At 52.6% G+C, this 16,120-nt stretch overlaps 1 protein-coding gene across 1 annotated transcript in view; it reads left to right on the top strand.

Annotated features, from left to right (window-relative positions):
• PTPRN2 (protein tyrosine phosphatase receptor type N2) overlaps positions 1–16,120 on the top strand; it is a 684,054-nt gene that overhangs the window by 641,061 nt on the left and 26,873 nt on the right. Inside the window, 2 exon segments of the mRNA XM_068550211.1 lie at positions 3,676–3,753; positions 15,212–15,331. Of these exon segments, the coding sequence (XP_068406312.1) occupies positions 3,676–3,753; positions 15,212–15,331 (198 nt within the window).

Below are 16,120 nucleotides of genomic sequence, written 5' to 3'. Positions count from 1 at the left end.
CTTCATTTCTCTGTTTATTCAGGGGGGAAATGGTTTCATTTTTAAACTCAGAATGCGTTTAACAAATTTAAGTAGATACAGACTGACTCTTCAGAAAAGGATGACTGCTCAGATGCCCTGAACATCCTAAGAAATTGGCCAACTATGGGGGCCAATTCCTTGGTTTTCGGATTTACAAGCCAACATCTATATGTGTATAATTATGGTTTATAGCCAATACTTTTCTTAAATAAATCTCAACTCATAAGAATATGAAAAAAAAAAGCCAGACTCTCTCCCACTGATTTTACTAATGCTACAGTTTCCCAGCAAACTCTCACATTAAGACTTGGTGTCTGGAAAAGTGACTTGAAAACTCAGGCTTGATGTTCTCTTGTTCTTAAGAAAACATCTGTGAAATTTGCTTTACATGTTAGGAAAAGCAGGTGTAAGGTGGGCAGATAGGAATACAGGAAGGTGACCTGCGTGTTCACCTTGTGTGAGATTGCAGGGTAGGAGACGTGACCCCTGTGGCCCCCCTACCAGAGGCTGGCCCAGACCTTCCCTGAGACTTTGGGCCACCAGGTGGTCCGGGGGCAGTACCGGCCCTGCCCTCACCTGCGCACCAGCCGGCTGCCCCCCTGCCAGTCACCCTTCAAGACTTCAGAACACAGGTGCCCTGGTCTTAATATGCTGAAGGCTTAGTTTTTAGGATGACTTTTGTTCGGAACATTGGGGGAATATTGCTACATTTTTTAATGCAGTTTAGAACTAGTTACTCATGGTCATTTATAACTGTCATTCTACAGCTTGAACCAAATCGCTAGGTTTTTTTTTTAACTGTGCATTTAGAAATTCATAGGGATATACCTTGCGGGCACCCTAGTTCATGTGGTATCTTCATAAGACTCAGTCAGCCACATGAACAGTAGATTGAACACAAACTTTGGGGGTCTACTTTTTCTGAAAAAAAATCCCAGAATCCCAGAGCTAAAGGGCCTGTAGAGACCATGTCCCGCCTCCCCGCCCCCGCCTCACCCATTTTACAGACACTGAGAGTGAGGCCAGAGACCCTGACTTCATTCACAGTGCTGGAGCTTGTGTTTGTAATCACAGCAGTCCTACAGATAAAAAGTACACTACAAAGAAATGGGAAACAACAAGGAAGAACGGGGGAAGATTCAGCTCAGATGCCAGCAGAAGCCAGTGCTCATCCCCACCAGGAGCTGGAGGTGGAGGCGTCGTCCCCCACCAGGCTGGGTTGGCAGCCAGAGCTCCTGACGGAGAAGTCGTGTCCGTAGAAACTGACGCGATTTCCTCCAGTTATGCTTATCCCACCTTGGAGATCTTAAGTGTAGTAAGACTTCGGTGCATTTAGTGAAATTTTTGCTTTCATTCATTCAGAGATGCCCAGAACTGGGCTGAGACTCCCGTGGCCTTATCTTTGCTACACGCACAGAGTGCTTCTGCCCAGACTTATTTTCTGTCCAACAGGATGTTCACGGGATGAGGCGATGGTGGTGGTCGTCTCAGTTACTGTTCAACTGGTGGCACGTGTCACCGCTCTGTGATCACTTACTGCCTTCCAGGTGGCAGCCATGTGACGCAGCCAAGGGGGAGGGGAGTGATGGGCCATTGAGCGCCCCCCGCCCCCTTACCCCTAGCCACACATCCTCCGGTCCCGGTCTCGGGTTGAGCAGTGGATGGGGAAGATGGGAGCACCATGACATCAAGACCTCCCACGACTGGGGGCCTTACTTACCCTCCTGAAACCCTGTTCCGATTTTTACTTTCAATCGCATATTTCTCATTGTGAAAGACGCTAAATGTGCTAGGTTGAACGTACTAACGATTTTCAAATGTGTTGCTCTCTGAATTGCTTTGGGCAAAAAAGCACACTTGAAAAGGAGGTGGGGTTTTACTTTTCATGCAGAACTATTTGCAGGGAAGAGATAGGGGTCTCCGTAAATAGCTGTCACCCCCAACAAATGCATATTTTGAACATAAAACTCCTTATTTCTGGCAAGCATTTTTCTACTGAAACATTTTAATTGGGGCTTTCAGCTACAGAGTAACGTAATTTTACCTGTACTGTGTGTGTTGTGCATTTCCGGTTTCACTTACGAATCTCACTAAATTAGATGCACAAAAAGCGTTTTTTTCCTGCCCCTCCACCCCCCAGCTAGCGTCAGATGTTGTTCTGTTACAATAACATACACCTGTTCTTTTGTGCTCTTTCCCTCTTTCGTGGTGCACATAATTAGAAGGTGCGCTGGGGGCATCCTTTCACGCTGACAACCATCGGCCCCGAAAGTGTTGATGGGCGGGCGATGCGGGAGGATTCACTGGATTCGTGTTAAGGCGGACGCACCTCACGTGGGATCTTCTCACACCCAAACTCGGAGGGGGCTTTCAGGTGACGTCCTCACGTGTCGCCGTAGAATCACGTGTGGTTGCACCCTCTGTGTTTTTCACTGTATTGGGAGATGTATTCTTAACAGGTACCTTTAAGTGCGGAGCATTTTAAATCTTTCATCAAACGCTGGTATCAAAAGCATAGAAACTGGTGCTGGATGGGTAAGAATGAAGGATGTTGTACAGTCTGATAAGTGAGCAAACGCCTGACACCACGGGGAGACCGGCCCACTCTCTTCTGGGCGAGGCCTCTGCGGTCCTCAAGGGGGTGACAGCAAGGACGTCTTTGCTAACACCTCGCCTGGTCCCTCCCTGTCCTCTTAGGACGCCAGTGTGAGGGGAAAGAGCCCCGTCCGTCTGATTTAATCCTGTTTGCTTCTCCAGGCTTCGTTCTCATGTTCTTTTTTTTTCTGCTTAGTCAGTCTTTGAATTAGATGTTATAATGAAGGTCTTTTAGGCCAAACTTCCTCTCTCAAAGCCAGCAGGCTGCATTCGGACAGATCACCTAGCCAGGAAACCCACCACGGCATTCTCCTTTGTTTGCTTTCGGTCCTTGTCTGGCGAGGTAGAAAGAGAACAGGGGAGTCGGCTGCTGGAAGGCTAGGCAGCGTGTGCCGCGCTGGCTCTCAGACCCCAGGAGGACGCTGGGCCCGAGCCCCTTTCAGGGTAAAGGGAAACCAGCCGCCACGGGAGGGGCGTAACTCATCCTGGGGGGCATTGCTGCTGGATCCCTCCAGGCCCCGGCCGTGCCCCTGCCCTCTGCCCAGCACAGTGCCCTCAGTGCTAACCTCGGCCGCGTTACCTCCAACCCTGTGCGTGGCCAGCGGTGGCCATGGAGGCTGCGCACGCCGGCCGAACTCCTCTGCGATCACACGCGCCCGCGGACGGGTCCCCGTGTTGGTGGCCTGGGTGCTGCCCTGGGTGCTCCCGCTTCGTCCCCACCACCCTGCCTAGCGCGGCCTGTGCATGGGTTAACGCACTGGTATCTGGTCTCTGGGTCACGGTTCCTACCGACGCTGCTCAGTTATCTCCATCCCGGGGCAAGGAAAACAGTCAGCCCCAATCGCCAGGCTCCAGGCGCCGGGGGCCCCCAGGCCCCGCCTAAAACGCAGGCGGCTTGGAGTCAGGAGGGGCCGTGGGGCGGAGCAGCGGGTCTCCCACTCCGCAGACGTGTGGGTCGAGGGCCGGGACCGTGAGCACAGGACACGCCGCGTCCCTCCCCGCGGCCGGCCCTTCACCCGCTCTCCAGCTCGTCTCTCTTCTGTGGTCTTGTCTCCGCAGATGGACCACGACCCCAGGAAGCCCGCGTACATCGCCACCCAAGGACCGCTGCCCGCAACTGTGGCTGACTTCTGGCAGGTGAGTCTTTTTAAATTAAATTTTGTTCTGAAAATAAGATCTTAATACATTGATCATGAATAATGCCTTGGATTCAATTAAGCCAATTCAGATTTGTTTACAGGTGTTCCTCAGATGTTCCTTGATTTCAGAATTTATATGAGCCCTTTCATATTTTTTATTATCAATCTTTTTTTTCAAAACTTGAGTGTGACAAATTCCCTTTGAGAGATTTAATACTTTAAAGACTCTTACCTTTTTAGCCACTTTACTTTAGCCACTTTATTTTATGAACTATAAAGAAAGGAAATAATAAATGTTTAAATTATCGTATTTTTTTCTTAATTATCGTATTTTATTCAAATCTATCTCTTGTCTGTAGTTTTAATTTTATGACGGTAAAAGATGGTGCTCAGATTATAGTCTCTCTCTTTGTGGATACTCTGTAATGATGCATTTTGCAGGCCAGGTTGGTCTCTTTTCATTCAGCAAAGTCCTGAACACTCAGACCAGGCTCAGACGTTGAGAACTCGTGTCAACATTGGCCAATAGAAGGAAAATCAGGAGGCAGTGGGCTTCCCTCTCCCAGTCCCCTCGCTTTTTCCCCGTTGTCCACAGCGTGGCAAAGCTCCATGGGAGCAGCTCTTGGAAGGTGGCACCGTGGGGTGTGCGCATGAGGTCACGTCATTGCTCGGCGGCTGTAACAACCCCCTCCTGTGTGTCGGGCACATCGGGTGTCCCCAGAACTGGTACAAAGGGCCCCCTGAGGACAAGATGAGGAAGATGTGCCTTCTGGGCCCCGGGGCACAGATGATGGGGCTGGAGCAGCGTGTGGTCCACAGAGCTGGGCCGTTCGGGTCCTGTGGCCGTGCCGTCTCTAACCCAGTCGTTCATCCCGACAGAGGGACTCGCTGAGGTTGGCAAATTCCGTGTTCCCTGTTCCCTGTGGTCTGACACTCACTTTCCCAACTTTCCAGTCAACCCTCTCCTGACTCTCCACCCCAAGGAGGGACAGTGGTCCTCTCCACCCTTGAGAACGGTCTCTGCAGGCTTTTCCGGAGAGTCAGGAAGGGATCCAGGATTTGCTGAGTGTCCCGGTGCTCTTTGCCTTGTAAGCGTATCAACGCACAGGTATCAACATCCCCAGTTCCCAGGCAAGACAAGTGAGCATCGGGGAGATTATGTAACTCACCCAGCAAGTAGGAAACCAAGACTGGACACGTCTGCGTGGCCCTGCTCTTTCGTGGTGGCTTCACGCTGTCAGGAAAAAAAGACTGAGCTGGACCCTGTGATCATGGCCTAGAGCCATCAGGCTGTGGCATGAGGACAGTCTGAGGACAAGCTGGTCCCTCCACCCTTGAGGACTGAGTCTCCTCCGCGTTACATCTAACCTGCCGAGAGGTCATGCAGCCCAGGCGGAGCTGCTCCAGGAGGGGAGCTTGGGGCCCGGGCCCGAGGGTCTTCCTCACGCCATGCGGAGCTGTGTTCCTGAGCCGTGGGCCCACTGGTCCTGGTTCTGCCCGCAGAGCGTCGCTGGGATTCCGTGGAGGCCCAGGGTCTGCGCAGCCACCTCCCCGGCCAACCCCCGGCTCCTCGTGCTCAGACACACAGAATAAAGAAAATCCCGAGTCGTGTGGCGGAATGAGGGACCCACAGAATCCCACTATCACCGCAGCTTCTACTGTGCTTTGACCCACCATCCCGATGTGCACAGTTACAAGGGGCGTGTAGTGCCCCCAAAGAGGGGAAGTTTCATTCTTACCAACTTCAGGTCCCGGTTGTAACTTCACGCGCGAAAGCTTCTCTTGCCAACGGAATCACAAGTTCCTGAGGGCGTGTAGATGCTCGGCCTGGTCATTGCTCACATCCGTGGACCACTTAGCGTGCACCAGGCCCTGTGCCGAGGGTTTTATACGTTCTCTCCTGTAATCTTGGCAGCCCGTGAGACTAGAGGCTCATACCCTGCCCCAGCTCACGTGGCTAGTACACGGGAGCTCTGGTATGCTTTTCTCTCTGCTTATTCCGAGTAGTTGCCATTGTTGGGGACAATTCATTTTGTCAGTACTTATAATCAGTATTTGTCAGTATTTATACCGACAAATATTTGTCAGTATTTATAATAATAGGATGCTAGAGCATTTATGGAGGTCTGATATCAAGGAGCATACGTTCTCGAAATGGAAAGAAAATATCCCTAAATGACACAGCTGGAGAAAAGCATTAAGGTGAGATGAAGTGCAAGATGCTTTGAGACACAGTCAGCATTTATCAAACTGTCCGGGAAGCACTGGCATCCCTCAAGGTGGGAGCAGATACTCTGTGGCCAACAGGCTGGCCCTCCCGGGATGTCCTGGGCTCGTCAGCCCGTCACAGCCTGGGAGCCGTCCTGCAGCAGAAAGACCTGCCTGACTTTGTCTCCTCCACAGCCCTTGAGAGAGACACCATGGTCTCCACACCCCGGCCTCAGGGCGTCCGGATGCAGGCAGAACACAGTGAAGAGGTGTTGGCCTTGGGACAGAGGGCAGTTCATCGCTTGTGATTTGCTTCCTAGCACAGTCACATTGGTTGGGTTGGCCTCTAAATCATATTCTAGAAGTGGGCATCTAGCAAGCATGGCTCTTTATTAATAACTCACCAAGGTCACAGGCTCGACGTCCTCAAACATTCCAAGTCCAGCTCCCCCCTGCCACCTCGGGCTCAGCAGAAAGCGCGAGGAGGAAACAGCGCCGGCAGAACTTCTCAAAAGCCACAGTGAAGTGCAAGCTCTTTTAAGAACAGAGCCTGATTTGAAACATAAGAAGTTTCCTGTGTCAAAGACAATAGGCTGAACAGAAACCTCTGAGTAAGGGTTCATGTCTCATCGCGTTGTCTGCATTCATGGCCTTTGATAAGTTTTGACCCAGGAACTCAGCACCTGTTACAGAAAGTATCGAAGCATCTTCCTTTTATTTGAGCTCTTGGGTGCTGCTCTGAGGCCCCTCCCAGGGAGGAGCTCACGGGGGCTTATTCTGTGTCTGTGATGAGCAAATTCCCATAGGAAAGGCCCCTGTGAGGCGGGTTCGTGTGAACGGCGGGGTCCCCTTTCCCACGGCACAAAGGAGCCCAGGCTGGGAGCTGAAGACAGCAGGTTATTCCTTCTCCTGTTTCCAAATAAGGCCACGTTCACAGGTTCGTGGACGTGACTTTGGGGGACATTATTCCACCCAATACGATGGCAAAGAAGAAAACAGACACTAAGCCCCGAACGTGGCAGCGTCGCAACAGGACGAGTGGCCGCGGGTGGGCGGAGGAGGGCCAGGGATATGCAGCGACGCCCGAGGCCATCAGCAGGCTCGGGACGGAGGGGCGACATCCAGAGGAGGGATCGGGGAGACTCTGTCTTCACGCAAACACGGCACTTCTGGAGCATTCCATCGTAGGTGTGACTCAGCGGCGGCCCTTCCACCCTGACCGCGGTCACCACGAGGCAGGGGTCTCCTGCCCCAGCCAGGACCCTCACTCCTGACTCCCCTCCCCGCCCCAAGGGCTCTGCCGGGACACACAGCACTGTTCGCCGTCCCGCGATTAGAATTCTTTCTCTGAATTCACATGATGTATTCTAAGAATTTGATTCCAAACCAAATGCATGCCCGACCCACGACCTTCCTGTAGAAGCATGTTCTGACCTGTGAGGACAGCCCCACGTGTCCCCGGGGCCTGAGGTGGCAGCTCTGGGAGAAGGCAGACCGACGTCCAGGTCCAAGTTCACATGAGGAAAGGAGCAGGAGAGAGGAAGATAACAGCTATTGAGCGCTTACTGTATGCTGGGCCCGGGGCAGACGCTTGGCATACGTGACCTCACCCGACGCCCCTGACCACCTGGGATAAGGCTATCGCGAGTGTGTGATCCCCCCAGACGGGGTCCCACAGAGACAGGTGGCTGGTGGGGGGCCTGGGGCTGGGGAGGGGTCGGGGAGTTGGTGTTTGGTGGGGCAGAGGCTCAGTTTGGGGAGATGAGAGAGTTCTGGGGACAATGGTGGTGATGGTTGCACAAGGTGAATGTCCTGAATGCCCTTGAACTGTACACTTAAAACTAGTTAAGAAGGTATTTCTATGTTATGTATATTTCACTAGAATGAACGAAAAAATCAGGATCCCAATTCCAGCAGAAAGCCGTGGCCCAGGGATTCCAAACAACTCCCCCAGATCCACGCAGCAGCTGCAGGCGGGTTTCAAACGGGGTCTGTATGGTCCGAAATGCTTCTCACTGCCCCACTGGCCTTAAAGTGAGGAGGGGGCGGTGACTGGGCAGGTGTGTCTCCGTGAAGAGGAGAGAAAGGCCATCCTCTCGCGGGCCAGCCCCCTGCAGTGACGGAGGGGACGTGGTGCCTCCCCCCCCAGACACAGAGGCTGTGAGCTACATCCTCCAGGTGTGCGCGTGCGTGTGCGTGTGTGCGTCCAAGGCTGGAACGGGGGGAAGGCTTCTCCAGGAGCCGAGGTTTCCCTGCAAGGAGGGGAGGCCTGCACACCTGCCGGGAGCCAGGCCCGCTGGGCGCACACACGAGCTCCAGGTGCCTTGGGAGCTTGGGGACAGCCTTCCCGGAGGACAGCGGCCTCTGGGCTGTGAGCAGGGAGGGGGGACGAGCCCCGGGCGCAGGCTGCCCGGCCCTGAGCTGTCCAGGCGGGCATCACCCATTGGTCCTGGAGCTGCTCCGGCCCCCGGCCCTACCGTCCCACCCCTGCGTTCCAGGGAGCCCCATCCATGCGGGCCGTGGGCTGTCTGCCGTCTCTCCTTCTGTATTTTCGGACAAGGCAGAAATTCAGGCAGCGCGGTGGCTGATTCAGGTGCGTGAGGACTGTCTGCGGATGTGGACCCTACAGTGGGTGCGCGAGGTCCCCGGCCAGCCAGCGGTGCCTGAGCTCGGGGCCGGGGCCCCTCCAGGGCAGGGACTGGTGGCCATTCCCCGCTCACTGGGGGCTGGGTTGGGGGAGACACTCTAGAATTTCCAGCCTTGCCCACCTTGCTTGACAGAATTTTGGTAACTTTCAGACAGAATCAGAGGCTGAGGAGCTGGGCCACAGACTCCAAGGCGGAGGCCTGCTGAGGTCAGCAGCAATTCAGCTGGTGCCCAATTAGTGTCGACATTTATTATTATTATTATTAACATTTTACCAGGAAAATAGTCCACCTGTTGATTTCTGTTTCCCACTCTCTGAAAGTATATTCTGCTATGAAGTCTTAACTGGGGAAGTGCACTTTTCCAAACGGATGGGCTTGATTTAAATAAAGTGTTTTTATTCCGTAGCACCCATCAATCGTCGTTCTTAGGATGGTCAAGGAAAAACCCGAGCGAAGTACCGTGGAAGACCGAAGGAACATAAAGATTTTTCCTCCAGGGACTTACTGCGCAGGGGGGTGAAGCAGAAATGCAGTAGAAAGGTCATGACGAATTGCAGGAGTGAGCCGTGCGCCGGGGCCACGCTGGGTCCAGCAGACAGGGAGCCGGGAGGTGGCAGCCCCGTTTCCATAGCGCGCCTGGGCTCCCACCACTGGGCAGGTCAGCTGACAGGTGACTGCTTTACAGCCAGCGTCACCCAAGCCCCCAGGAGCCGAGCCTGGCACACGCAGAGGTGAGCCTCGCTGGGCGCACCCGTGCAGGCACCCCAGTGCCCCCCAGTCGGCAGGACGCCTGGTCACGTCAGGGCTCGTGATGTCTGGGTGTTCTAAGAGGCGGGACCCAGCGTAGGAGGACGTCCTCCTGTCCCTGGCCCTCAGCTTATGCTGAGTCACTGCTGGATGTTCATCCAGCACTAGCCCTGGGCAGCGAACGATGGGAAAGGGAGGGATTTGCAGATTTTACTGATTCTGGAGTGTTAAGAGATTGTGGTCGGGGAAAGGTACTCAGGAGCCCTGTGAACTTTGATGTTAAAGCACATTATTTGATTAAATTAAAGGAACGCAGGAATTGAGGACAGTGAGTTTCTTAGGAAAAACCTGATCTTTCATTTGCATGAGTTCACAAGTACTTTAACCACGTGCCCTAGATTTTCCAGGATATTTTACTTCAAATATTTAGTCTGGTTGAATTCTCCGTACACGAATTCACAAACCTTTAAAGATAAAAGGAAACTTTTGTCAGATCATCTTGTGTAAACGTGGGTTTGGAGACCGTGCTCTGCGCAGGGCTGTGCACGGTCGTGTATGGTGAGCCTGGCAGTGCGTCCTCGTGCCAGGCACGTGGCAGAGCCTTAGCTCAGGCTCGGGTAAAAATCACAGCCTGAGTTTCCTTTTTAACTGATTTTTATGGACCTCAGCTGAAAACACTTTGCTTTTCTGTGTAATACTGGTTCCTTAGTCTGTCTTTCCTTTCTTCTTTTTTCTTTCTTTCTTTGTTTTTCTCTTCTTTCTTCTTTTTTCTCCTCCTCCTTCTCTTGATTCACAAGTGGATCTGATGCATTTACATCAGGTCCTGATTTTGAAAAGAAAGATGGCAGCCTAAGTGGCACTTTTTTTACCTAAGAAGTCGACGTGCATGTTAAATTTGAAACACAAACACGGGCCAGGGAGCTGTAAGTGATTCTAAGGGACAAGAGTCCCGGGCCCAGGTGACTCCCCATACAGTCAAATACCTGACATAAACACCTCCGCAGCAACTGCACAAAGTTCGGATAAACAGGCAGCTTGGTCTGTGAGTGGCCTCGCTGTGGAAATGCTAAATGGCCACACCAGCTACATCGCCTCTGCTTGACGCACAAGCAGGCTGTTCTGTCTTTGCGAAGGAACTCTTGCTCGATTCCAGTGAAATGGCAAGTATCTCTTATGTAGACGGTTTCTCCTTCTTGCTGGTGGAAAACATCCAGAGGTAGCTGCTGCAGTTTATCCAGAATCGAGACTGGCTTGGGCTCAGTTCCGATCTTAATAGCTGGGAGAAGCCTTCCTCCCTGCTCAGCCCTTCCTGGGTGTCAGCATTTAATATCGGCTTTGCTACCATTACCTCAGGGTTTTATCTCCAAGGGAGGCCCACGCTGACAGCTTTGTTTACTGAGAAGCAAACCAGGTGGGTGTGAGTCACACACACGGAAGATGTAATCAAGATTTCATCACCTTCATCCTCATTTAGCCAGACCGCCACCCCCAGCGTTCACAGTTTGACTCAGGGCCTGTGATTGTGTAGCCAAAGCAGACCAGAGTCTGGAAAGGCTTAATGGCGCGTTTCTTACGACCGCCCTCTGGACAGGGCGAGAGCGAGCGGGGCTGGGGGTCTGCGCCGCAAAAGGTGCCGTAGACACTGCTGTTTTCCTTCCTCAGTCGATTTCAGAGCACGTGGTTACAGCTGATTGGCATGAAATGCAAGTGCTCTTAGACCTCTGAGGCCTTATCGTTTTCAAATTTGTCAGCATCCTCCTTGCCAGGCCTAAGCTGATCTCCGTTCAACCTTTGCAAAGAAGCCGGCGACGGAAATGAGTCGTGTGGCGGGGTGGCGAGGATGCTTGGCCTGGTCTGGAGAAAAGCTGCCCCGCTTCCTGCAGTGGCCGCTGCCCGTGGGCATGCAGACAGCGCGTGCGCTTCAAAAAGACACTCTTCTGTGCACCGAGCAAGTCCTAGGAGCCCTTCTGCCAGGCAAGCCTTTGATAGCGTTCTCTTTGAGTTCTCTTTTTACAGAACTTTTCAAACGATCTCTTTTTAAAACATGTATTGTTTTCAACTAAGCATCAACTGTGATAAGTCACTGTGCCAGATGCCTTGGAGGTAGAAATGGCAACCAGACGAGGCTCTAGTCTTCAAGGAGATGACAATCTGGTAGTGGAAAGTCGTGCCAACACAGACGAGACCAGTACAAGGTGGAAAGGGGCTCATCGCAAGAGATCCAGGTAAAGGGAGGAGAAGCTTCCTGCCCGGAGAGACCAGCGTGCTTTGTAGAAGAAACCCTGGCCTCTTACCCATTCAGGTGGGGAGAGACCAGCGTGCTTTGTAGAAGAAACCCTGGCCTCTTACCCATTCAGGTGGATTGTCTTGCCTTTAATCGGGTCTCAGTGGGGCTTTGAAAGAGTTTTGTTTGCTAAACACTTGGTGCTCAAGAAAGACTTCGAATGAAGAGACCCTGTAGTTTCGTTCCATCTGCTCTAATTAGCTTAATATAAGGAACTTGGAGCTGATGCTTTTCAACACCTGTGGATGATTTGGGGCTGGAGTAGAGGGCAGGTATCAGTGAGTGTATTCCTTTCCTGGGGCTGCCGTAACAAATTTCCACAAACTCGGTGGCTTAAAACAGTAGAAGTGTATTCTCTCAGTTCTAGAAGCCAAAAGTCCAAAATCCAGGTACCGGCAGGGCCGCTCTCCCTCGGAAGCTCTGAGAGGAGGACCTTCCAGCTTTTAGGGGCCCCGGGTGTTCCTGGCGGCGTCTCCCCAGTCCCAGCCCGTGTTCACATGGTGTTTCCCTCCTCTTGTGTTGGATTAGGACCCACCCTGATGGAGTATAACCTCGTCTTTTTAATTCTATGACATATGCAGAGACCCCCTTTCCAAATAAGGCCGCGTTCATAGGTGCCAGGGGTTAAGACGTCAACATGTCTTTTCAGGGGACAAAGTTCAACCCCTGCGGGGTTGCAAAGAGCGATATGGTGTTTGTTTTTTAACCAACAATCTGTAAATTACTCAATTGGATCAAATTGCCTCCAGCGTATGTATTTCATGTCACTTGGGCCAACGGTCTGAACTACTGCCGCGTGTTAGCTTTTCCACTCGCCTGGGTCTGCTGACCATGAAAGGTGCCCAGGCTCAGCTGCGTCACCTGCGTTGTCATCCTGTGTTCCTTCTCTGGGTGGCCTCTGAGTGCCACTCGGGGCTGGGAGCACAGGCATGGGTGGCGGGGTGTAGCTGGAGTGTTTTGTGACAGCCCGGGACCTCGGAGACGGCCACCCCGACCCCTGTGACACCACCACCGGTGAAGAAGTCGGTGGGCGTCGTCACCACTGGTGGCCCCGTCACTCCTGCCCCCCACCCCCGTGTGAGGGGTGATAACGTGCCTTCAGGGTGGGCTTCCCTGGCCTGTGCTGGTGCGTTCTAGGAGAAGCTCACGGAAAGGGGGGCATTCCCGGTTCTTCTCCAAACGCAGCGCCAGGGACTTATCCTCGGGATCCCACACGTAAGGTCATGTTTAATCCACGTTGACAGCTTTCTTCTGACCCAGGGCTGACAGCACCTGCTTCCTGTTCGGGAAAAGCAACCCACTTTATGCCAGTAAAGGACCGTTATGGCCAGGACCTCTCTCCCCACCCCTGCCGTGGCCTTTGATGTCCTGACCCGTGCTAGGTGCCCAATAAATGTGCCCAATGAACCGGGAGACGACCACGCATGCTGTGTTGTCTGACATTTAACCAAATGGAAAGTGCTAGGAAGTGCCATTTCTGGTATTCAACCATCGCTCTTTAATTCAGCAAAGCGCTGGCTTCAGTGGACCACAGCAAGATCAGGTAGGGAATCCGGGTCGTTATTTACTTCCTCGAAGAGAAAAATGTAGTGGGTTTCTCAAAGATTGGGCACAGAAATCGCGTCTTCCTCGTGCCAGGCACGACCCTGCAAAACCAAGCCAAGGAAGAGGGCGGGAGTGCGGTCTCCTGTTCAGAAACGGAACCTGCTCAGCTGGAGTTTCCACCAGATCCTGTATTCCCTCCGAAACCCGCCCCAGCTTTCCCGGTGTGCTCGGGGGTCCAGCTGGCCAGGCAGCAACGGTGGGAGACCGGAAAATGTGGCGAAGGTGGCCGTCACCCCGCGCACAGGCTCCAGGCCACGCGGGCAGGGCTGGCGGAGTGGGAACCGCCCTGTGATGCTGGTGCCCACGTGGGCTGAGATTGGTTTGATTTAGTCAGTTCCCCTGTCTGCTTTCACACAGTGACCTCAAAAGAAATATTATCCCCAGGAGTGCCTTTGCGGTTGTTCGCTTAAATTATTTCATTTGGATTCACTCTTAACCAAACCTTCAGAGAGCCAGGCGGGTCCCCAGACGGAAGGACCTCGGTGGGGGAGGGCCTTCCTAATGCCACTCCTGGGGGGCACAAGCAGAGCCTCTATGATTAGTTTATGGCCTGGATCATTGTATTTTTATTACACTCATAAAATCTGTGTTTCTCCTCATTTTCGTAATGGTTTCACTAGGCTTCTGCACCTTCTCAAGGCACATTAAACTGCTACGTGTTAGGAGGACAGATCAGTGGGTAGGTCTGGAGGCCTGAGAAGCTTAGAGCAGGGCGCTGGCTTTGAATTCTCATCTGTTGCTGGATTTGCACCAAAGAGAAGGAAAACATGTGGGTCTGAGCGTAATTCACGTTTATGTGGGCTTTTTTGTAAACACTGCAGCAAGTCCCCTTGAATTACACTATAAATGATACACAAAGAGGGGCCTTAAGAATATTGACTAGGGCTTCCCTGGTGGCACAGTGGTTAAGAATCCGCCTGCCAATGCAGGGGACACGGGTTTGAGCCCTGGCCCGGGCAGATCCCACATGCCGCAGAGCAACTAAGCCCGTGCGCCACAACTAAGGCCGTGCACCACAACTAAGCCTGTGCGCCACAACTACTGAAGCCCGCGCGCCGTGCTCCGCAATAAGAGAAGCCACTGCAATGAGAAGCCTGCGCACCGCAACAAAGACCCAACGCAGCCAAAAATAAAAAAATAAATAAAATAAATTAAAAAAAAAAAAAAAGAATATTGACTATTTCTATCCCTTACGTTTAACCCATAGAATCCGTGGTTTTAGCAAAGATGCTCCAAGCACGTAGGTTCCCGGCCACAAAGTTGTGAGTTTTGTCTGAAAAGAAGCCAAGTTCGAGAGCCTTTGTGTCTTTGCCATGTCTGGTGTTTAAATGTGGGTCTGTTTGTTTCTTGTGTCTCGGAGCTGGTTTTGGTGTGGCTGTTATGGATGATTAAGTCAGTTTGGGGTGCGCTTTCCTTTGGGCAGTATTGCTATATTTTGGTAAAAGGAAACGAAATGCCGGCGGGGACTCGTGGCTGTAACGCACTTGGGAAGGAATACTTTCAGGGTTGCTTCCGATAGGATGGCAGCTCCACAAAGCAAACTGTTTGTCTAGTCGCACAAATAATGACAAGTACTGGAAAACGAGCATGTCCACTAATTTCTGTTTGTGTCCCACGGAGAAGTGGTGTGTCCGAGTCGGGCCAGCCCGCCCGCTGTGGGACCAGTTGCCTGTTTGTCCTGCGTTACAGACCAAAACGGAGGGAGCCAGGCAGCTGAACGTACAACTGAGGAGGTTTTACAAGGTGTGGAACGAGTTGACTAGATTCTTTTTTTAATATTCCATGGAACATGCAAATTATGGGGCCAGCGTATTCAGAGATGCAAAAGCAGCTGCAGAGTCCACTGTCTAATGAAAATGAAATAAATTACCTGTGCACGGAATAGATTTGGACTATGTCTCTGGGGCACTAACTACGCGTGTCATGGGGCTCAGCCACTCACACCGGTCTCTGTCTGTCTGCAGATGGTGTGGGAGAGCGGCTGTGTGGTCATCGTCATGCTGACCCCCCTCTCGGAGAACGGCGTCAGGCAGTGTTACCACTACTGGCCGGACGAGGGCTCCAACCTCTACCACGTCTACGAGGTACTTCCCCGGGTGGCCACCGTGGGCCGTAGGCTTGGGGGCCGTGGGCTGTGGTGGGCACTGGCGGGCCTGCCCTGTGCAGTCGCCGGCCGCTGTCCCTTGAAGCCTTGCTGTGCAGTCGGTTCCCATAGGAGGTGTCCCCAGGCCCGTGGTCAACAGACACCAAGAGCCTCCAGACACCTATGCCATGCGGACTCTGGCAGAAATGGTTTTCATTTTTTTAATTTTATGAATACAAATTTGGACAGAAAGGACCAAAAAATGACCTCACTGGGTGGTCAGTTGAGCCTGGTTCTGGATAACAGGCCCCTGGTGGGTCCATTTTCAGAAAGAAGCCTCTGTTGACTCTGTCCCTAGTTCTTAGCATCCCGCCTGCACCCCGGCCCCTGCTGCTGTCCGGTGGTCTGTGTCCACAGTGCTTGGCCTTTTTATCTGAGGGCCCTGCAGGCAAGCTCATTTCTCCTGCTGGATTTTTGCCCACATCCAGAAGGAACTAAGGCAACTTGGGCAGTTAAACTAGTACTGGAGTGTGTCCTTTGACCCTGTTTTGCATTAAAATTATTCAGAATGCCAAAGTCCCACGGCAGGACCCACGTTAGAAGCACAGAGGTTCCCCCTAAGCGGGTCGTGGCTTTGGGGTCCCTGCCCTGGGCTTCCAAGCTCAGTGCCCGGCAGCATCTGTGGAGGCCTTTGGTCTCCTCTTTCTACAGCCAGGTGGTGCCTCCCTGATGACATGTCAGTGAGAGTGGAACCTCGTGTGGCGTTTTTGCTCAAAAGTATAATTTTTCT

The sequence above is a fragment of the Eschrichtius robustus genome, chromosome 8 (genome assembly GCF_028021215.1).
Source record: "Eschrichtius robustus isolate mEscRob2 chromosome 8, mEscRob2.pri, whole genome shotgun sequence".
Taxonomy (NCBI): domain Eukaryota; kingdom Metazoa; phylum Chordata; class Mammalia; order Artiodactyla; family Eschrichtiidae; genus Eschrichtius; species Eschrichtius robustus.
Note: the sequence above shows the minus strand (reverse complement) of the source record. Positions and strands in the feature narration are given on the sequence as shown.